Genomic DNA, 22,685 nt, shown 5'->3' with positions numbered 1-22,685 from the left:
CTAAGGCACCAGAGCTGGTAATGGCATGGCGCAGCCGGTGGAAATACGGAACTATGGCACCAGAGCTGGTAATGGTATGGCGCAGCTGGTGGAAATACGGAGCTAAGGCACCAGGGCTGGTAATGGTATGGCTCAGCTGGTGGAAATACGGAGCTAAGGCACCAGAGCTGGTAATGGTATGGCTCAGCTGGTGGAAATACGGAGCTAAGGCACCAGAGCGGGTAATGGTATGGCGCAGCTGGTGGAAATTCGGAGCTAAGGCACCAGAGCTGGTAATGGTATGGCTCAGCTGGTGGAAATTCGGAGCTAAGGCACCAGAGCTGGTAATGGTATGGCGCAGCCGGTGGAAATACAGAGCTAAGGCACCAGAGCTGGTAATGGTATGGCGCAGCCGGTGGAAATACGGAGCTAAGGCACCAGAGCTGGGTGTGGTATGGCTCAGCTGGTGGAAATACGGAACTATGGCACCAGAGCTGGTAATGGTATGGCGCAGTTGGTAGCAATACGGACCTAAGGCACCAGAGCTGGTAATGGTATGGCTCAGCTGGTGGAATTAGGAACTATGGCACCAGAGCTGGTAATGGTATGGTGCAGCAGGTGGAAATATGGAGCTAAGGTACCAGAGCTGGTAATGGTATGGCATAACAAGTGGAAATATGGTGCTAAGGCACCGTAGCTGGTAATGGTTTGGGGCTGGGTTATGTCTGAGCTGTGCCGGGTACATGTTTCCTAGTATCTGTCATCTGGAATCTTCCCCAGGAGAATATATATCTTCTACAAACACGTGGTCAGCAGTTTGCAGGGGGTGAAACACAAATGTCTGAGCGACTGCTGGAAGAAGAGTAATTGGCTCAATGTGCACGTGTCATAGTATAGATGGAGGGAATCTATATAATGTGCACGTGTCATAGTATAGATGGAGGGAATCTACAGTATACAATGTGCTGTGAGCAGAAAATAGTAGTGAAAATAAAACATATGGGCAGAATAAATTCAGTGTAACACTTCTCCGTTACACTAACAGGACGCAATAACTACATTTGGAAGAAAACATTCTTCTACATATTCTTCATAAAATGTTTAAAATGCATCACCCTGATAGCTGGAGCCAATAGTATTGTCACATAGAGCCGGATTCAGCTTTGGGAATAGAGTATGATATAGTAAGTAATTGTAACCTTGGGCAATACCACGCTGCACTGCAGGGGGGGACAGATGTGACATGTGCACAGAGCATTAGATTTGGGAGGGTTGTGCTCAATCTGAAATATAAAGCTGTCCAGCATTTACCCTGCATTCAAAACAAATGTATGTAATTGCCCCCTTGCAGGGCAGCATGGCGTGTCCAGGTAAGGAGGTCCTGATTCAACACGGATCGCAAGTGCGATTATGCACTCCGACGGCCGATTGTAGCATCCTGCAAATGCATCGCAGTGTGTGTGCGCAAAAGCACCACTGCGATCTCTGACATCGCGCAGACCAATCGCAGAGTGATTGACAGGAAGTTAGTGGCTGAAGGTGGTGACGGGGAGGTGGTCAGCAAGTGCCAGTACGTTTGAACGTCTGACCTTGGGCAAGTGTGTGAGACTCCGATGTTACTTGATGGTACCGATGTTTTCGCAGACTTGGAAGGTATTGCGGATGTGTGTATAGGGAAGTGGGCGTCCTTATGTTGTGCTGCGACGGCATAGCAATTGCAGATATTAGCATATTTTCGCAGTTGGTCTGTGTGCGCAAACGCAGCGGCGATCTGTAATGAATCAGGCCCAGAGATACTCTATCTTACTCTATTCCCAAATCTGATTTAGGTCCATAGGGAGCAGATGCCTGGCGTGTGGGAAGTGCATGCATGGAATGTCTGCTATGCTGGGAGGGGATGGAGGCAGCGTAGGGAATAGATCAATGGATGTTAGGAGAGGACAGAGGGGATGGATGTGGGGACAGGACAGAGGGGATGGATGTGAGGAGAGGACAGAGGGGATGTGAGGAGAGGACAGAGGGGATGGATGTGAGGAGAGGACAGAGGGGATGTGAGGAGAGGACAGAGGGGATGGATGTGAGGAGAGGACAGAGGGGATGTGAGGAGAGGACAGAGCGGATGGATGTGAGGAGAGGACAGAGGGGATGGATGTGAGGAGAGGACAGAGGGGATGGATGTGAGGAGAGGACAGAGGGGATGGATGTGAGGAGAGGACAGAGGGGATGGATGTGAGGAGAGGACAGAGGGGATGTGAGGAGAGGACAGAGGGGATGGAGGTGAGGAGAGGACAGAGGGGATGGAGGTGAGGAGAGGACAGAGGGGATGGAGGTGAGGAGAGGACAGAGGGGATGTGAGGAGAGGACAGAGGGGATGGAGGTGAGGAGAGGACAGAGGGGATGGATGTGAGGAGAGGACAGAGGGGATGGAGGTGAGGAGAGGACAGAGGGGATGGATGTGAGGAGAGGACAGAGGGGTTGGATGTGAGGAGAGGACAGAGGGGATGGATGTGAGGAGAGGACAGAGGGGATGGATGTGAGGAGAGGACAGAGGGGATGGATGTGAGGAGAGGACAGAGGGGATGGATGTGAGGAGAGGACAGAGGGGATGTGAGGAGAGGACAGAGGGGATTGAGGTGAGGAGAGGACAGAGGGGATGGATGTGAGGAGAGGACAGAGGGGATGGAGGTGAGGAGAGGACAGAGGGGATGGATGTGAGGAGAGGACAGAGGGGATGGATGTGAGGAGAGGACAGAGGGGATGTGAGGAGAGGACAGAGGGGATGGAGGTGAGGAGAGGACAGAGGGGATGGATGTGAGGAGAGGACAGAGGGGATGTGAGGAGAGGACAGAGGGGATGGAGGTGAGGAGAGGATGGAGGTGAGGAGAGGACAGAGCGGATGGAGGTGAGGAGAGGACAGAGGGGATGGAGGTGAGGAGAGGACAGAGGGGATGGATGTGAGGAGAGGACAGAGCGGATGGATGTGTGTAGAGGACAGAGGGGATGGATGTGTGGAGAGGACAGAGGGGATGGATGTGAGGAGAGGACAGAGGGGATGGCGGTGAGGAGAGGACAGAGGGGATGGATGCGAGGAGAGGACAGAGGGGATGTGAGGAGAGGACAGAGGGGATGGAGGTGAGGAGAGGACAGAGGGGATGGAGGTGAGGAGAGGATAGAGCGGATGGAGGAGAGGACAGAGGGGATGGAGGTGAGGAGAGGACAGAGGGGATGGATGTGAGGAGAGGACAGAGCGGATGGATGTGTGTAGAGGACAGAGGGGATGGATGTGTGGAGAGGACAGAGGGGATGGATGTGAGGAGAGGACAGAGGGGATGGAGGTGATGGAGGTGAGGAGAGGACAGAGGGGATGGAGGTGAGGAGAGGACAGAGGTGATGGATGTGAGGAGAGGACAGAGGTGATGGATGTGAGGAGAGGACAGAGGGGATGGATGTGAGGAGAGGACAGAGGGGATGGATGTGTGTAGAGGACAGAGGGGATGGATGTGTGGAGAGGACAGAGGGGATGGATGTGAGGAGAGGACAGAGGGGATGGATGTGTGTAGAGGACAGAGGGGACGGATGTGAGGGAAGGACAGAGCGGATGGATGTGAGGAGAGGACAGAGGGGATAGATGTGAGGAGAGGACAGAGGGGATGGATGTGAGGAGAGGACAGAGGGGATGGATGTGAGGAGAGGACAGAGGGGATGGATGTGAGGAGAGGACAGAGGGGATGGATGTGTGGAGAGGACAGAGGGGATGGATGTGAGGAGAGGACAGAGGGGATGGATGTGTGGAGAGGACAGAGGGGATGGAGGTGTGGAGAGGACAGAGGGGATGGAGGTGAGGAGAGGACAGAGGGGATGGATGTGAGGAGAGGACAGAGGGGATGTATGTGTGGAGAGGACAGAGGGATTGGATGTGAGGAGAGGACAGAGGGGATGGATGTGAGGAGAGGACAGAGGGGATGGAGGTGAGGAGAGGACAGAGGGGATGGATGTGAGGAGAGGACAGAGGGGATGGATGTGAGGAGAGGACAGAGGGGATGGATGTGAGGAGAGGAAAGAGGGGATGGATGTGAGGAGAGGACAGAGCGGATGGATGTGAGGAGAGGACAGAGGGGATGGATGTGAGGAGAGGACAGAGGGGATGTGAGGAGAGGACAGAGGGGATGGATGTGAGGAGAGGAAAGAGGGGATGGATGTGAGGAGAGGACAGAGCGGATGGATGTGAGGAGAGACAGAGGGGATGGATGTGAGGAGAGAACAGAGGGGATGGATGTGAGGAGAGGACAGATGGGATGTGAGGAGAGGACAGAGGGGATGGATGTGAGGAGAGGACAGAGGGGATGGAGGTGAGGAGAGGACAGAGGTGATGGATGTGAGGAGAGGACAGAGGTGATGGATGTGAGGAGAGGACAGAGGGGATGGATGTGAGGAGAGGACAGAGGGGATGGATGTGTGTAGAGGACAGAGGGGATGGATGTGTGGAGAGGACAGAGGGGATGGATGTGAGGAGAGGACAGAGGGGATGGATGTGTGTAGAGGACAGAGGGGACGGATGTGAGGGAAGGACAGAGCGGATGGATGTGAGGAGAGGACAGAGGGGATAGATGTGAGGAGAGGACAGAGGGGATGGATGTGAGGAGAGGACAGAGGGGATGGATGTGAGGAGAGGACAGAGGGGATGGATGTGAGGAGAGGACAGAGGGGATGGATGTGTGGAGAGGACAGAGGGGATGGATGTGAGGAGAGGACAGAGGGGATGGATGTGTGGAGAGGACAGAGGGGATGGAGGTGTGGAGAGGACAGAGGGGATGGAGGTGAGGAGAGGACAGAGGGGATGGATGTGAGGAGAGGACAGAGGGGATGTATGTGTGGAGAGGACAGAGGGATTGGATGTGAGGAGAGGACAGAGGGGATGGATGTGAGGAGAGGACAGAGGGGATGGAGGTGAGGAGAGGACAGAGGGGATGGATGTGAGGAGAGGACAGAGGGGATGGATGTGAGGAGAGGACAGAGGGGATGGATGTGAGGAGAGGAAAGAGGGGATGGATGTGAGGAGAGGACAGAGCGGATGGATGTGAGGAGAGGACAGAGGGGATGGATGTGAGGAGAGGACAGAGGGGATGTGAGGAGAGGACAGAGGGGATGGATGTGAGGAGAGGAAAGAGGGGATGGATGTGAGGAGAGGACAGAGCGGATGGATGTGAGGAGAGACAGAGGGGATGGATGTGAGGAGAGAACAGAGGGGATGGATGTGAGGAGAGGACAGATGGGATGTGAGGAGAGGACAGAGGGGATGGATGTGAGGAGAGGACAGAGGGGATGTGAGGAGAGGACAGAGGGGATGTGAGGAGAGGACAGAGGGGATGGATGTGAGGAGAGGACCGAGGGGATGGATGTGAGGAGAGGACAGAGGGGATGGAGGTGAGGAGAGGACAGAGGGGATGGATGTGAGGGGAGGACAGAGGGGATGGATGTGTGGAGAGGACAGAGGGGATGGATGTGAGGAGAGGACAGAGGGGATGGAGGTGAGGAGAGGACAGAGGGGATGGATGTGAGGAGAGGACAGAGGGGATGGAGGTGAGGAGTGGACAGAGGGGATGGATGTGAGGAGAGGACAGAGGGGATGGATGTGAGGAGAGGACAGAGGGGATGGATATGAGGAGAGGACAGAGGGGATGGATGTGCGGAGGACAGAGGGGATGGATGTGAGGAGAGGATAGAGGGGTTGTGAGGAGAGGACAGAGGGGATGGATGTGTGGAGAGGACAGAGGGGATGGATGTGAGGAGAGGACAGAGGGGATGGATGTGAGGAGAGGACAGAATGGATGGATGTGAGGAGAGGACAGAGGGGATGGATGTGAGGAGAGTACAGAGGGGATGGATGTGAGGAGAGGACAGAGGGGATGGATGTGAGGAGAGGACAGAGGGGATGGATGTAAGGAGAGGACAGAGGGGATGGATGTGTGGAGAGGACAGAGGGGATGGATATGAGGAGAGGACAGAGGGGATGGATATGTACAGAGGACAGAGGGGATGGATGTGTTGAGAGGACAGAGGGGATGGATGTGAGGAGAGGACAGAGGGGATGGATGTGAGGAGAGGACAGAGCGGATGGATGTTAGGAGAGGACAGAGGGGATGGATGTGAGGAGAGGACAGAGGGGATGGATGTGTGGAGAGAACAGAGGGGATGGATGCGTGGAGAGGACAGACGGGATGGATGTGTAGAGAGGACAGACGGGATGGATGTGTCGAGAGGACAGAGGGGATGGATGTGAGGAGAGGACAGAGGGGATGGATGTGAGGAGAGGACAGAGCGGATGGATGTTAGGAGAGGACAGAGGGGATGGATGTGAGGAGAGGACAGAGCGGATGGATGTTAGGAGAGGACAGAGGGGATGGATGTGAGGAGAGGACAGAGGGATGGATGTGAGGAGAGGACAGAGGGGATGGATGTGAGGAGAGGACAGAGGGGATGGATGTGAGGAGAGGACAGAACGGATGGATGTGTGGAGAGATACAGCAGTAGGGAGTGTATGTGTAGGGAGTAATATGGACCCCTTGTTCCTCAGACATTGCTGTCCTGTGGGGGGAGCCCGGTCTTACCGTCCTGACTTCCAGCCATCGGTTGGCAGCGGATAAGAACAAATAGGCCAGGTTGTTAGTGTCAGTCAGTTCCAGCATCCGCTGCTTGAACCTGGATTCATGTCTGTACAGCAGGTGAGAGAACGTACATCAGCCACAAGGACACAATTCTATTTATATTTTACATCAATGTATAGATCAATATAACAGCTTCTCCATACTGGGATCTGTGAGATAAGTAGCTCCTATACAGTCATCATCTGACTATACCTACTACCCTATAGGTCTTATACATCATCATCTGATTATGCCTATTATCCTATAGCTCCTATACATCATCTGACTATATCTACTACCCTATAGGTCCTATACATCATCTGTCTATGCCTATTACCCTATACTTCCTGTACATAATCATCTGTGCCTACTACCCTATAGGTCCTATACAGTCATCATCTCACTATGCCTATTACCCTATAGCTCCTATACATCATCATCTGACTATGCCTATTACCCTATAGCTCCTATACATCATCTGTCTCTGCCTATTGCCCTATAGCTCCTATACATCATCTGACTCTGCCTATTGCCCTATAGGTCCTACACATCGTCATCTCACTATGCCTACTACCCTATAGCTCCTATACATCATCTGACTATGCCTACTACCCTATAGCTCCTATACATCATCTGACTATATCTACTACCCTATAGGTCCTATACGGTCATCATCTGACGCACCTGAACGCACGGATGGTGGTGAGGCCTTCGGCTGTCTCGGAGAAGTGGCACAGTAGCGGCAGCTGAGTGTTGTCATCCAGCTCCTGGAGATCCCTGCAAGGCACAAGCCAGACCGATACAGACACACTCAGGGGTATAGAAACAGGTGGTGTAACCTATAGCAACTGGTCTTAGCGACCAACTTCCCAAGCTGCAGCCAAGAAGTGACAGGAGCAGCACGGCTGCCATTCCCTTCATCCTCCGCCTCCGCTCAGTGGTGGCGCTGAGCTCTTGCTGCAATTCCATCGTTACATATTACAACTTTCCCGTCGTTGTTACGGCTTCTGTGTTTGGCGCTGTCATGTGATACTCACTTGGAAGCGACTCTGAAGTATTTCTGGATGAAGTAGAAAGCGACACTGAGGGGTAAGAGGACAATCAGGAAGTAGGGGTTGGCGTAGCTGATCACGCCGATCGCGGAGAGGCAGAGGAGCGTAGAGCGGGTGAGAGACTCCAGGGTGGACGGGATGTGCTGCAGCGGAACAGAAAATTCAGACAGATACAATGTTATTAACGTCAATATAACGATTAGCACCCTAGTACCTCCCGCCCCCAGAGATAGACATCTCATCCCACGTACAATATTCCTCACCTGATCAATAATGTTCGTGTCGGCAGAAAAGCGATTTAATATTAACCCCAGCGGCGTTGTGTCAAAGAACCTGAGAAATACAGAGATCGGATGGGTGAGGATTAAACACTTAACTGGCAATTTATTTTTATTTTTTTATTGAATTAGGTCAAGAACATCTATTTAATACTTATCTAACAAAATTTTATATATAAAAAAAAACAAATGTAAACACTTAAGATTACCATCAATTTTTGTACTATATCGGTCATCGATTAATCAGACTGAATGTTCTGAACATCGCAACCTTTGCGTCTTTGATTTCCCCGGCAGCTGCTCCACCGAGCCGCCAGGTACACACTGGGGGACTGAGGGGTGGTGAATTTACATTTCCCCAGAGGCTGCCGGGTGGAGGGTCCTGCCGTACTGACAATAGGGGGGCTTTATCTCTCTTACATTCTTTGATAATGCCCCCCTATTGTGGGGCGAAACTAGTCAGAGCTGAACCCCCGTTTTGTGGACACCGTGATTGTAACTATACATACCTCTCCGGTGATTTCCAAACTGAGTGTGATTATATACTGGACTCTGTATGCTCTTCTGCTGAAAGGAGGGACAGCCGCTGTGTGTTACCTGCAGGCATAATCTGATAGGAGTGACAGCCGCTGTGTGTTACCTGCAGGCACAATCTGATAGGAGTGACAGCTGCTGTGTGTTACCTGCAGGCATAATCTGATAGGAGTGACAGCCGCTGTGTGTTACCTGCAGGCATAATCTGATAGGAGTGACAGCCGCTGTGTGTTACATGCAGGCATAATCTGATAGGAGCGACAGCCGCTGTGTGTTACCTGCAGGCATAATCTGATAGGAGCGACAGCCGCTGTGTGTTACCTGCAGGCATAATCTGATAGGAGTGACAGCCGCTGTGTTACCTACAGGCATAATCTGATAGAAGTGACAGCCGCTGTATGTGTTAACTGCAGGCATAATCTGATAGGAGTGACAGCCGCTGTGTGTTACCTGCAGGCATAATCTCATAGGAGTGACAGTCGCTGTGTGTTACATGCAGGCATAATCTGATAGGAGTAACAGCCGCTGTATGTGTTACCTGCAGGCATAATCTGATAGGAGTGACAGCCACTGTGTGTTACCTGCAGGCATAATTTGATAGGAGTGACAGCCGCTGTGTGTTACATGCAGGCATAATCTGATAGGAGTGACAGCCGCTGTGTGTTACATGCAGGCATAATCAGATAGGAGTGACAGCCGCTGTGTGTTACATGCAGGCATAATCTGATAGGAGTGACAGCCGCTGTGTGTTACATGCAGGCATAATCTGATAGGAGTGACAGCTGCTGTGTGTTACATGCAGGCATAATCTGATAGGAGTGACAGCCGCTGTGTGTTACATGCAGGCATAATCTGATAGGAGTGACAGCCGATGTGTGTTACATGCAGGCATAATCTGATAGGAGTGACAGCTGCTGTGTGTTACCTGCAGGCATAATCTGATAGGAGTGACAGCCGCTGTGTGTTACCTGCAGGCATAATCTGATAGGAGTGACAGCCGCTGTATGTTACCTGCAGGCATAATCTGATAGGAGTGACAGCCACTGTGTATTACCTGCAGGCATAATCTGATAGGAGTGACAGCCGCTGTGTGTTACCTGCAGGCATAATCTGATAGGAGTGACAGCCACTGTGTATTACCTGCAGGCATTAAGTGATCTGAGCCAGTGCTGACTATGGCCCTGATTCAGACGCGCTCGCTGCCACTCGCAGCTCGCAGGGTCTGTGGGCATTTTTTTTTGTCTCCAGGCCGATTGCAAAGCTGTGGGTGTCCACCCACAGCTTGTGCGAGCGGGCTGGAGATCTTTGTGATTATCGCGACCATCGGAGTTGCGACGAGACCCTGGGGTACGGTCTCAGCTTCCGCAAGCCCGAGTGGACTTCTTGCTCTAATAGAGTAGGAAGTCCACTACTGACATCACTAGTGATGTCAGTAAGTCCTCCCACAAACGCCAGGCGTTCCTAAGGGAACGCCTGCGTTTGTGCAGCCACCCCCCCTACCCGCCTACAAAACGGGGCGAGCTGTCACTCACCATCGACAGCCGCCCCGTCTTGTAGTGAGCCCCGTAGCGACTGAAGTTTAGTCGCTCGTCGGGGCTTGCACATGCGCACACCGGACGCGGCGCATGCGCAGTGGCCAAACATCGAGCCGCTTGCAAGCGCTGTGCCCTGAATCAGGCCCTATTTCCACAACAGATCAGCTGAAAATTTGGAGACACTCCCCAGGGGGACAGAGGTCCTGAGCACAGGAACCATAAGGACCCCCCCCCCCTAATGTGCAGTATACCGTGAGCACAACTGACTGGGTAACTATCCGCCATTTTGTCCAGCCAAAGTGCTAATAAGTATCAATATTACTGTGAATACCACCGGTGTGTATATAAACAGACTGTTCAAACCTGATTAATCTTTATGGTCTGAGGGGCAGAATCTATGGACTTAATTAAGCACCAGGAAGATCTCCACTAAACATTATTATTCTCAGGATGTCCGTGAACAATTATTATGGAACTTTTCATTACTTCAGGCTCATGTGGTGGATATGTAGAGCTAAGTATATGCAACATATAGAGCATTATTGACATTCGGAGGTCCGCAAACACCCAGCGATGAAACACTCATTAATTCAAGGTTTTGATTAACTGGTCTTTTATATAAAGTCAATTATACTGTATGTAACAGATGTTCTAAAATATTTTTATATGTGGAATTTATATTATTTGACACAAGTATTGGGGTCCTGACTGATATTTTCTGCCATCTCACAATATTATTCGGATAAGAGCAGAGATACTTCTATCTTCATGTCTGTTCTCTAGTTGTTTGAGCAATCACATCTTATAATCAGTCTCCTGCTGCTGTATTAATTCATATATTCATCTGAAGGACACAACATATTTTCTCTTTGTATATATACTCGTGTGAGTCTAATTAGCGCCGGAGATGGTGTTTTTCTCCCTATGAATTTAGGCCTCGTATTGGAGAACATAAGATATACACATTGGCCCAGATTGGTCCCCTGAGCAGGTGCGGAGTCATTATTAGATGGCGATTGTGTAACTCCGGACATTATACCTGATTGGCGCCAGGATAATCTTCTTCAGTAAGTTATCGTGCAGATTCCTGGCCGCCGTGAGCCCGAGCCATTCCACGGTGAGCGATGTGATGAGGCACAGAATGATCCCGGCGGCGCTGAGGATACTGAACCCCGTCACGTAATACGTCTGGTACTGTTCATCCTGAATGCAGCACATTATCCATTATAACACTTTCCTGGCGCTAGTAATACATGATGGCGTTAGTGTAACTCTGTGTTAGTGCTGTAAGCAGGATTTATACAGCGTAACATCATCTGTAGCAATAACAAGGATCTCACAATATTATGGAGGGAGAAAGGCAGCCTAGTGAGTTACGTTGATGGATATCTATATATATATATATATATATATATATATATTAGGGATGTGCAGGCTCGGTTCTACTCGGCTCCGTTCGGTCTTTTTTACCGAATCTTATTGGCTATCCAAAACTCGTGACAGCTGAAACCCAATAAGATTCGGGAAAAAAAAACGAACGGAACCGAGTATATATATATATATATAATCCAAATATTGACCGGCACTCCAATGAAGAAAACACAGATACCTGGGTGCCCTCGGGGAAGCAGTGACCTCCAAAAAGTAACAGCAAGGCGGGCGGCACTCCTCGGATTTCTTTAAACAGATCGCTAGGGGACAGAGTGAAAAGTGATAAGGTACCAGCCAATCAGCTCCCAACTGTCATCTCACAGGCTGTGTTTGAAAAATGACAGTTGGGAGGTGATTGGCTGGCACCTTATCACTTTCTTATCACTTTTCACTCTGTCTCCTAACACTGCTTAGTAAATAGACCCCTCTGTCTTTTGAGATGAGATAGTGTGTACATTATGGGTGGTCCATATAGTTGCTAGTTGAATATCCCTGTATCATATGTCTTTATATGTTTTTATATTATTATGCGCCGCAGGTGGGGCAGATTTACAATGTGCAGAGAGATTAGATTTGGAAGGGCCCAGGACATACTTATCTACTCTCCCGGAAGTTGCGGGAGACGCCTGATTTTTCGGACAGTCCCCCACACCCTCGGAAGAGTGGGAGCATCTCCTGCATCCTGGATGGGGAGATAATTACCGGGAATTGTCAGTCGACAAGTAGGGGATGGGGCTTAAATTATGCGACCAAATAATTTTAGTCCCGCCCCTTCCTCGATGACCTGCAAATCGTGGCCCTTTGTCGAGTTTGGCAGTGTGCACAGACATTGAAAGTGGGCGTGTCAGGGTTACACTCTGCGGCGCTGCCAGTACACGAGCGAATGGCTGAAGCTAGCATTTGCATATTACCGATGCCGCCGTTTCCTTTTAGCGTTACAGATAAAACATTACGGGCAACACATTAATATTAATACGGAATAATAAGCCGTGAGGAATAACCCATATTTACAGACATATAAAGTCATGTGCTGAGTGCTGACCCAGAGGAGAGGTTCTATAGGCGCCAGGAGGTACATTACCGTATAGTTAGGCGAGGAGCCTCTGCTGACCCAGAGGAGAGGTTCTATAGGCGCCAGGAGGTACATTACCGTATAGTTAGGCGAGGAGCCTCTGCTGAAGTTTTGAGGAGAGGTTCTATAGGCGCCAGGAGGTACATTACCGTATAGTTAGGCGAGGAGCCTCTGCTGAAGTTTTGAGGAGAGGTTCTATAGGCGCCAGGAGGTACATTACCGTATAGTAAGGCGAGGAGCCTCTGCTGAAGTTTTGAGGAGAGGTTCTATAGGTGCCAGGAGGTACATTACCGTATAGTTAGAGGAGGAGCCTCTGCTGAAGTTTTGGGACTTCGAGGTCCAGTGAACCAGCCAGTAGTCAATGGCCACAATGACGGAATGTTTCAGGAGTTTGGAGAAGACCATCAGGAAGAGCAGGAAGAATCCCCCTGAGGTGAGGTATCTCCAGCACGTTCTCCACGGCATCTTGGTCCTCAGCCGCATGGCCGTAGACATATTGTCTTCCTCGTCTTCCTCCTCTTCTTCCTCTGTGAGAGGAGAGCACAGACAGTGACCAGAGAGAACGCAGCCTCTGCCGGATGGGGACGGGGTACGGGCTCTGCTTACCCCCTGATGTCACCAACATGAGCGTTACAGCAAGCAGTCTCATATCTAGGCTGTCTGTCACTAGTGTCTGAGCACCTTATACAGGACTCTATCTAATCTCCTGCTTATTAACATGTATACTGTGACAGCATGGACCCCAGCAGCACAGAGTATATCAGGAGATGAGTGATGTGTTAGTGAGGACAGGGCTGCATGTGACAGGGGGCAGTGACATGATGTGAGGAGGGGAATGGAGGCAGCAGGAAGCCACAGACTGAGAGTTATATAGTGGGAGGAGCAGGGTCCACAGCAGCACAGAGTATATCAGGAGGTGAGTGATGTGTTAGTGAGGACAGGGCTGCATGTGACAGGGGAAGTGACATGATGTGAGGAGGGGAATGGAGGCAGCAGGAAGTCACAGACTGAGAGTTATATAGTGGGAGGAGCATGGACGCCAGCAGCACAGAGTATATCAGGAGATGAGTGATGTGTTAGTGAGGACGGGGCTGCATGTGACAGGGGCAGTGACATTATGTGAGGAGGGGAATGGAGGCAGCAGGAAGCCACAGACTGAGAGTTATATAGTGGGAGGAGCAGGGTCCCCAGCAGCACAGAGCATATCAGGAGATGAGTGATGTGTTAGTGAGGACAGGGCTGCATGTGACAGGGGCAGTGACATGATGTGAGGAGGGGAATGGAGGCAGCAAGAATCCACAGACTGAGAGTTATATAGTGGGAGGAACAGGGTCCCCAGCAGCACAGAGTATATCAGGAGATGAGTGATGTGTCAGTGAGGACAGTGCTGCATGTGACAGGGGCAGTGACATGATGTGAGGAGGGGAACGAAGGCAGCAGGAAGCCGCAGACTGAGAGTTATATAGTGGAAGGAACAGGGTCCCCAGCAGCACAGAGTATATCAGGAGATGAGTGATGTGTTAGTGAGTACAGGGCTGCATGTGACAGGGGCAGTGACATGATATGAGGAGGGGAATGGAGGCAGCAGAAAGCCGCAGACTGAGTTATATAGTGGGAGAAGCAAGGTCCCCAGCAGCACAGAGTATATCAGGAGATGAGTGATGTGTTAGTGAGGACAGGGCTGCATGTGACAGTGTAATGGTAGCATTACTGCCTCACAGCACTGAGGTCGTTGGTTCGACACCCACTACGGCCCTAACTGTGTGGAGTTTGTATATTCTCCCTGTGCTTGCGTGGGTTTCCTCCGAGCACTCCGGTTTCCTCCCACACTCCAAAAATATACTGGTAGGTTAATTGGCTCCTAACAAAATTACCCCTAGTGTGTGTATGTGTGTGTGTGCGCATGTGGTAGGGAATATAGATTGTAAGCTCCACTGGGGCAGGGATGGAGGTGACTGGCCGAATATTCTCTGTAAAGCGCTGCGGAATATGTGTGCGCTATATAAATAACTGGTAATAAATAAAAATAAATGTGACAGGGGCAGTGACATGATGTGAGGAAGTACTAAAAGGGAAAATACGGTAAAACCCCTGTAAATGCAATTTTCTGGTTGTGTTTCAGCGTGCCCCATATGTACGGTACTAAGGGCCTGATTCAAACCTGCTCGTGAGCGCACATCACTCACAAGCGGGTCGATGGTCCCCCACTGCGTATGCGCATGCCGGAGCCGGCTTCGGCTTGCACGAGACCTGGCCAGCGACGAGCGCTTTGTCGCTACAGGTCTCGCACCAAAGCGGGTCAGCTGTTGATTGTGATTGATAGCTTGCCCCGTTTTGGAGGTGGGCAGGGGGGGTGGCTGGCCAAACGGAGGCTTTCCCGAAGGCCCCACTGACTTCATGAATGATGCCAGTGGGTGAGCTTCTGGCTCTGTTAGAGCCGAAACCTCACTGGGGCTTGCGGGAACGAGACCCTATCACATTGTGTCCATTGCGACCATCATCTGGCCGCTCGCTAAAGCTGTGGGTGGTCACCCACAGCTTAGCGAGTGGCCAGGAGGCCGTCTTTAAAAAAAACAGGAACGCCCTGATTCAGAGCGAGCACTCTCAAAGAGCGTCCGGCTCTGAACCAGGCCCTAAGTGCTTTGTCCCATCTTCAGGTGGCGTTACCCAATAGAAGCCTAGGACTTCATTTCGGAACACGTCTCCTGAGAGGGACATGATCGGATCACTCCCATCTCCCCCCCACGGCCGTCTGCGCAGGTGTAGAAGGATGTCAGAGGGACTTATGGCCGTTAAACCCAGAAGTCTCTCTGTCCGGAGCCATCGCAAAGACTGGAGATATGTATGAAGTGATAAATAGATAGTGAGAAGAACAGAGGGTCCTAGAAGCACAGAATAGCGATGTCAGATTTGTTCTGTGTGTTGTTTGCTCTTCACTAAGCTCTGGAATCTGTTGGTGATTTACGGTGAATCGATGTTTATGCAAATATACGGAGGAGCCGCATTGAGCATGTGCAGGTCTGGGGATGGGATGATTGGCATGCTGCTGGCGTTTGTGGGCGGCGATGGGCAGTACTCCACAAAAATGGCAGCATGTCGGCCCCATTATCTGGGCGTGCCAAAGCTAGTGGCTGCATCTTTCACTGGCCCCGGCAATGTGATTTCATTGGAAATTCTGGGTAACCTGAGGGTTATCCAGATGCCCGATGGTCACACAGGGTATCCGACGCAGCAGTGGGCGCCCTGCGGCTTTGCACATTTTAGCACAGGCGCTATAGCGTCTATGAATCAGACCAATAGCTGTTGACCCCGTCTGTCTCTCGGACTACGTCTGTCTCTCTGACCATGACCGGATGTCTCTCCTCCCATCTATCACCAGGTTTCTATCCTTTTCTCTGTCCCTTTCATTCCATCGAGACTGTGCCCCTACGGTCCCCAGTAATCTTAGTCCTGGTGTGTGTAAGGGTCACTGCTCTATGCCCATTCCCGGGATCTCTCTGTAGCTTTTGTCCCTGTTGATCAGTGCGTCCCATTCCCTCCATTGGCCTTAGTGCTGTGTTTCTGTCCTGTGCCCTTCCCTCATCTTCCACCGTTTCTCCCTCCAGCTCCTCCTGTCCTCTCCCTCTACCAGTCTCCAGACAAGGCCCAATGCTCCTTATACTCTACACCCCCTGCCCCGGAGAACTCCTCCAGTCCCTGCACTGATGACCCCAGATCTCCTCCCCTGGCCCCCTCCAGCTGTCTCTCTGACATCTCCTCATGGATGCTCGTTAGACCCATCACAACTTATGTTCATTACATGAACGTGTGGAATTGTCCTCCACTAAGACCCCAAAATGCGGACATTGTACCTTCTTCCTCCTCAATGTGAGACTTGGCCTCTCGGGAGTACATGGCGCGTCGCAGGGTCTTTCTCTCCATCGTGGCCTGGTCAGCTTCTGTGTCCTGTGGGGGAGTCACATTGTCTGAGTCTAAGGAACAATTACCAATATTCAGTATAAACCCTGAGATCTCAGGGGGCAGCGGTGAGACTGGTTAGTGACACCTAGCGTTCTGCGGGGAGATTCATCTATAAACACGTCACCATAAGACCATAAAAAGAGTCGCTGGATTAGATTACCGCCATATTAGGCCCATGTTCTCCTGTAATACTTTGAGGGGGAGATGTACTAAGCTCTGGAAAGTGATAAATTGGAGAGTGATAAACTACCAACCAATCAGCTCCTAACTACCATGTTAGAGGCTGTGTTTGAAAAATGACAGTTAGGAGCTGATAGGTTGGTAGTTAATCACTCTCCACTCTTCAGCGCTTAGTACATCTGCCCCTCAGTGAGATATGGGCATAGTCACCAAGTAATAGGAATTATTGTACTGCGGGGCAGGCCGCCTGGACATTACCTTCTCTAACTCCTGGTCTTGACGATTCATCAAAGTTTTCCAGTGCTCGTAGAGTTCGTTATCATTATTCTGGATATCCTTCAGCGTCCCCTCTCTCAGGACGAAGCCGTCTTTCATGGCAATGATCTGAAATCACACCCAGCGCCTCTTGTCAGCACACAGGACGGATTATTGCTGTACTCATTTCACAGAAAACTGTCTATATAACATGAAATAAATAGTTTATTCTACGCGCCCAGATAATAAGCAGAATTTCCCCAAGTCCACTGTTCTCTGCGGGTTATCACATACGGCAGAGGTTCTCAAACTCCACCATTACAGTCCATGTTTTAAGGATATCCATGCTTGAGCACAGGTGACTTAGTCACACTGACAAGCTGGTGACTTCTGAAGAGGGGGAGGAGATGCCTTTCAAGAACCCCCGGTCAGGAACCGGCCACGCACTGACCAGCCTGGGGCTGACTTACCCTACATTCTGGTCTCTTGTAATGGAAACGAGCCTGGGCTGTCTAGTGCTAAGGCTGGTTGATGATTTGGGGAAGGGGCACGCTGCCTATTTTGTCATTTGCTTCCTTGTCCTGGTCCCACTATAAGTAAAGTGCGAGCTCGGAGATTCACACGTGATTTAATGACGCAATAAGTACTAACCCGAGCAGTATTTAGGTGAAATATGAAGAAGTTTAGTAAAGTGAAGGGGTGGCACTAACTTGGCGGGAGACTGGACTTTCCATACCCTGGCAGAGAGAAATATTCTGCTGACAGTGGCAGTACCCACCCCGCTGACTGTCTGCCAGGTCCAGAGCAGATGCCCGGCTGATGAGCTGTACATGTCTCTGACATCAGTGTAAAGTGTCCCCTTATTACCCAGTCAGCGTGCGGCAGATATTGCAGCTTATGCGTCACCAGGACGACCGTCCTTTTGTTCTCTTCCAGGAACTTCAGGATCCCTTCCTGCATCAGGTGATCACTCAGATGTATGTCCAGCGCCGAGAAGGGATCGTCCTGCAAAGACAACTTATTCAGGTGCAGATAGGTGGCACAGTGGTTAGTATCATATAGGGAGGCCAATCCTGGGATCGGGATCTGCGGGATCCTGGGATGTTTGCATGCTTTATTTAATATTTGCACAGTGGTCAGCATTATATATAGGGTGGCACAGTGGTCAGCATTATATATAGTTGGCACAGTGGTTAGAATTATATATATGTACACGGGGTGCACAGTGGTCAGCATTATATATAGTTGGCACAGTGGTTAGAATTATATATAAGTACACGGGGTGCACAGTGGTCAGCATGATATATAGTGTGGCACAGTGGTTAGCAGTGTAGAGGTCTTACACCCATAGGTAATGAATGGCACAGTGATATGGAAATGATACATTATTACACAATAGGCTCATTTCTATAAATTATGTGAAACTTTTATTTACTGTATGTAAGAATTACAAAGTGTAGTTTTTGAATTTCATTTCATAGGTTAACACATAATAAATAAAGTAATAATAATAATAATAATAATAGTAATAATAATAGTAATAATAATAATAATAATAGTAATAATAGTAATAATAATAATAATAGTAATAATAGTAATAATAATAATAATAATAATAGTAATAATAGTAATAATAATAATAATAATAATAGTAATAATAATAATAATAGTAATAATAGTAATAATAATAATAATAATAATAATAATAATAGTAATAATAGTAATAATAGTAATAATAATAGTAATAATAGTAATAATAATAATAATAGTAATAATAGTAAAAATAATAATAATAATAGTAATAATAGTAATAATAGTAATAATAATAATAATAATAGTAATAATAGTAATAATAATAATAATAATACAATATTACTCAAATAAACTGTCTTACCAGGAATACAATCCTGGTGTTCTGATAGAGGGCTCGCGCCACGCATATCCGCTGCCTCTGTCCGCCACTTAAATTAATCCCCTGATAGATACAGAACACAGGGATGAGACACATAGAACAACATAAGCGTGATGATGTGACTGAGCCCCACATACACGCACAGAGGGAGATGTACTAAGCCCTGCAGAGAGCTAAAGTACTAACCAATCAGCTCCGTAACGGTCATTTTTTCAAACACGGCCTTTAACATGACAGTTAGGAGCTGATTGGTTGGTACTTTACCTCTCTCCATGGGACCTATTTATCAGTGATCACATATTTAGTGTGATCTTGGTGTGATATTAGCGCCCGTGATCGCATTACAGGATACGATCATAGCACCGCGATGTATGAAAGAGCACCCGCAGGGACAGGGGCTCTGAATGGGCGCCCGTCTCTGTGATGTGCCATGAGTGACCGCTCGCTTGGTAAATATGACGGCATCACATCCCCCATAGACACCTATCAGAGATATCTGCTCTGATGCCGCCATACTACATCTGGATGATACTAAATATTTATGGATACCCCCAAAAAAGAGTGTTTTGGGGGAATATACCGCAAATGTTTAATGATAAATAGAATTTACCCTACAGACTCCGCACCGACTCCGCACCGACTCCTCCACACAGACACCCCCACACAGACTCCTCACACAGACTCCCCCACACAGACTCCTCCACACAGAGTCCCCCTCAGACTCCTCACACAGACTTCTCACACAGACTCCTCACACAGACTCCTCACACAGACTCCCCCACACAGACTCCCCCACACAGACTCCCCCACACAGACTCCTCACACAGACTCCCCCACACAGACTCCCCCACACAGACTCCTCCACACAGAGTCCCCCTCAGACTCCTCACACAGACTCCTCACACAGACTCCTCCACACAGACTCCCCCACACAGACTCCCCCACACAGAGTCCTCCTCACAGACTCCTCACGCAGACTCCTCACACAGACTCCTCTCACAGACTCCTCTCACACAGACTCCCCCACACAGAGTACCCCTCACAGAGTCCCCCTCACAGACTCCTCACACAGACTCCTCCACACACACTCCTCCACACAGACTCCTCCACACAGACTCCCCTCACACAGACTCCTCACACAGACTCCCCCACACAGACTCCTCACACAGACTCCTCACACAGACTCCTCCACACAGACTCCCCCACACAGACTCCCCCACACAGAGTCCTCCTCACAGACTCCTCACGCAGACTCCTCACACAGACTCCTCTCACAGACTCCTCTCACACAGACTCCCCCACACAGAGTCCCCCTCACAGAGTCCCCCTCACAGACTCCTCCACACACACTCCTCCACACAGACTCCCCTCACACAGACTCCCCTCACACAGACTCCTCACACAGACACCCCCACACAGACTCCTCACACAGACTCCCCCACACAGACTCCCCCACACAGACTCCCCCACAGACTCCTCACACAGACTCCTCACACAGACTCCTCACACAGACTCCTCCACACAGACTCCCCCACACAGAGTCCTCCTCACAGTCTCCTCACACAGACTCCTCATACAGACTCCTCTCACAGACTCCTCTCACACAGACTCCCCCACACAGAGTCCCCCTCACAGAGTCCCCCTCACAGACTCCTCACACAGACTCCTCCACACACACTCCTCCACACACACTCCTCCACACACACTCCTCCACACACACTCCCCTCACACAGACTCCCCCACACAGACTCCCCCACACAGACTCCTCACACAGACTTCCCACACAGACTTCCCACACAGATCCTCCCCACAGACTCCTCCCACAGACTCCTCCCACAGACTCCTCCCACACAGACTCCTCCACACAGACTCCTCCACGCAGACGCCTCCACGCAGACTCCTCCACGCAGACTCCTCCACGCAGACTCCTCTCAGACTCCCCACAAAGACTCCCCTCACACAGACTCCCCTCACACAGACTCCCCTCACACAGACTCCTCCACACAGACTCCTCCACGCAGACTCCTCCACGCAGACTCCTCCACGCAGACTCCCCCACGCAGACTCCTCTCAGACTCCCCACACAGATTCCCCCACACAGACTCCCCCCACAGACTCCCCCCACAGACTCCCCACACCACAGACAGAGGTCTGATGCTGCGCCTGCTTTTAGCATCAAAACAATTGGTACACTTCAATTTACCATTCTTCCCTGGGCGCAGGGGAATGCAGACACCAGGCGTATTTTTAGCCCCTGTGCGCACACAGATAACGTTTTCCCAGCTTATGGAGAACAATATTTCAGGATGTGCAGTGAATTTGCTGGAAAATCTGACAGCGGCTCATAAACATTTACAGACAGAGAGACGCAGAGATTTCACGGCCGGCTGGGAGCATAAATCGCACCGGGGGTTTCACTCGCTATTGGCCCCAAAGTTTTTCTTGTAACTTTTGAAGTCATTGATATAATTTAGTGAGATGTGACACAGACTTGCTTTGGGGCCAATAGCGAGTGACACCCCCCGTACTACGCAGTTATACAAGTGTTACAAACTGTCCATGTGTAAAAATAAAACATGTCCAGGGGAATTATTCTGGTTGTGTCAGAATATATGTCACAGGGAGATTCTTCAGCCATGGTCTGAGCAGTCGCGATGTAACGCTCAGCAGGAGGCTGCTGGGAGCAGTGATCCCCATTCTCTATACCAGGGATGGGGAACCTCCTGCCCAGGGGCCATATCAGGCCCTCGGAATCATTTGGTCTGGCCCTCGGAGCTTTCTTCTGCTAGCCTCATCTGGCTAGCAGGGTGCCTAGAATCTATGCAGCAGTGTCACCTGGAGCATCCTTAGGACGCTTCAGATGGTCACACCGGTGCCCTTACAGCTCCCCGGAGCATCCTCAGGATGCTCCAGGCAGTGCTGTAATCACCGGGGATTGTGGCCACGCTCCCGTGTGACATCATGTGGAGGGGGCGTGGCCTGCACTGGGCCCGCAAATAATGTTATATATATCAAAATGGCCCTCGGCAGAAACAAGGTTCCCCACCCCTGGTGTATACGCTGCTATTATAGTAGTTCTTCATTTTACCCTTTCTCCAATTTCTGTTTGATCTCCAAACGGCAACAGGTCAATATCCGGCTGCAGTGAACAAGCATCGGTGACGGCTTTATACCTGCGCAATAAGAGGAGCAACACAGACGATGCAAAAAGTGCAAAGTAATCACATTATAAGGAGGGAGTCTGTACTTACATACATGATACATGACAGATATGTCCTTATTCTATGTCACTCCATTGTCTGCATACACTGCATGTATACAACAGTAAAGGGGCCTATCCATTAGACGACTTTTTGAACCATCCGACCCATCCGACCAAAACCAGGAGGTTTTGGACGCATCGTTCAGAAAGTCATCTAATGGATAGCCGGCAAGGACCTGCGATGCGCGTGCACGCTGGGTCCTTGCCGACGCCGACTATCTGTGGAACATGCTGGTCAACCTGACGATGATCGTCAGATTCCACATGTTCCCAGATAGGGGGTCGGTCTCCTGCACTAAATGGCGTTCAGTGAACGCCGTTCAGTGCAGGCACCGCACCTAGGCGACCTGAAGGACTGTACGCTAGTCTTTCAGTTTTTCAAGTCGCCCAATGGATTGGCCCCTTAAGATCCTCTGCTCCAATCTGATTGTAACAATGTATGCACCAATAAGATCTGATTGCAACAATATATCCACCAATAAGATTTGATTGCAACAATATATTCACCAATAAGATCTGAATGCAACAATTTATTGATCAATAAGATCTGACTGCAACAATGTATCCACCAATAAGATCTTATTGCTCCAA

At 50.1% G+C, this 22,685-nt stretch overlaps 1 protein-coding gene across 7 annotated transcripts in view; it reads right to left on the bottom strand.

Annotated features, from left to right (window-relative positions):
• The window catches only part of ABCC9 (ATP binding cassette subfamily C member 9), a 199,141-nt gene that overhangs the window by 20,438 nt on the left and 156,018 nt on the right, over positions 1–22,685 (bottom strand). For all 7 annotated transcript variants that reach the window (XM_088454786.1, XM_088454784.1, XM_088454788.1 and 4 more), the window contains 11 exons: positions 21,921–22,005; positions 18,815–18,895; positions 17,788–17,925; positions 16,924–17,049; positions 16,377–16,470; positions 12,817–13,052; positions 11,062–11,225; positions 7,939–8,008; positions 7,661–7,818; positions 7,308–7,400; positions 6,588–6,690 (listed from right to left, as the gene is read on the bottom strand). In XM_088454786.1, the coding sequence (XP_088310912.1) occupies positions 6,588–6,690; positions 7,308–7,400; positions 7,661–7,818; positions 7,939–8,008; positions 11,062–11,225; positions 12,817–13,052; positions 16,377–16,470; positions 16,924–17,049; positions 17,788–17,925; positions 18,815–18,895; positions 21,921–22,005 (1,348 nt within the window). The remainder of the gene's footprint in view (positions 1–6,587; positions 6,691–7,307; positions 7,401–7,660; positions 7,819–7,938; positions 8,009–11,061; positions 11,226–12,816; positions 13,053–16,376; positions 16,471–16,923; positions 17,050–17,787; positions 17,926–18,814; positions 18,896–21,920; positions 22,006–22,685) is intronic.

The sequence above is a fragment of the Taudactylus pleione genome, unplaced genomic scaffold (genome assembly GCF_031769625.1).
Source record: "Taudactylus pleione unplaced genomic scaffold, aTauple2 ptg000632l, whole genome shotgun sequence".
In the NCBI taxonomy this organism is placed as follows: Eukaryota; Metazoa; Chordata; class Amphibia; order Anura; family Myobatrachidae; genus Taudactylus; species Taudactylus pleione.
The sequence above is the reverse complement of the archived record's forward strand: the minus strand, read 5'-3'. Positions and strand labels throughout refer to the sequence as shown.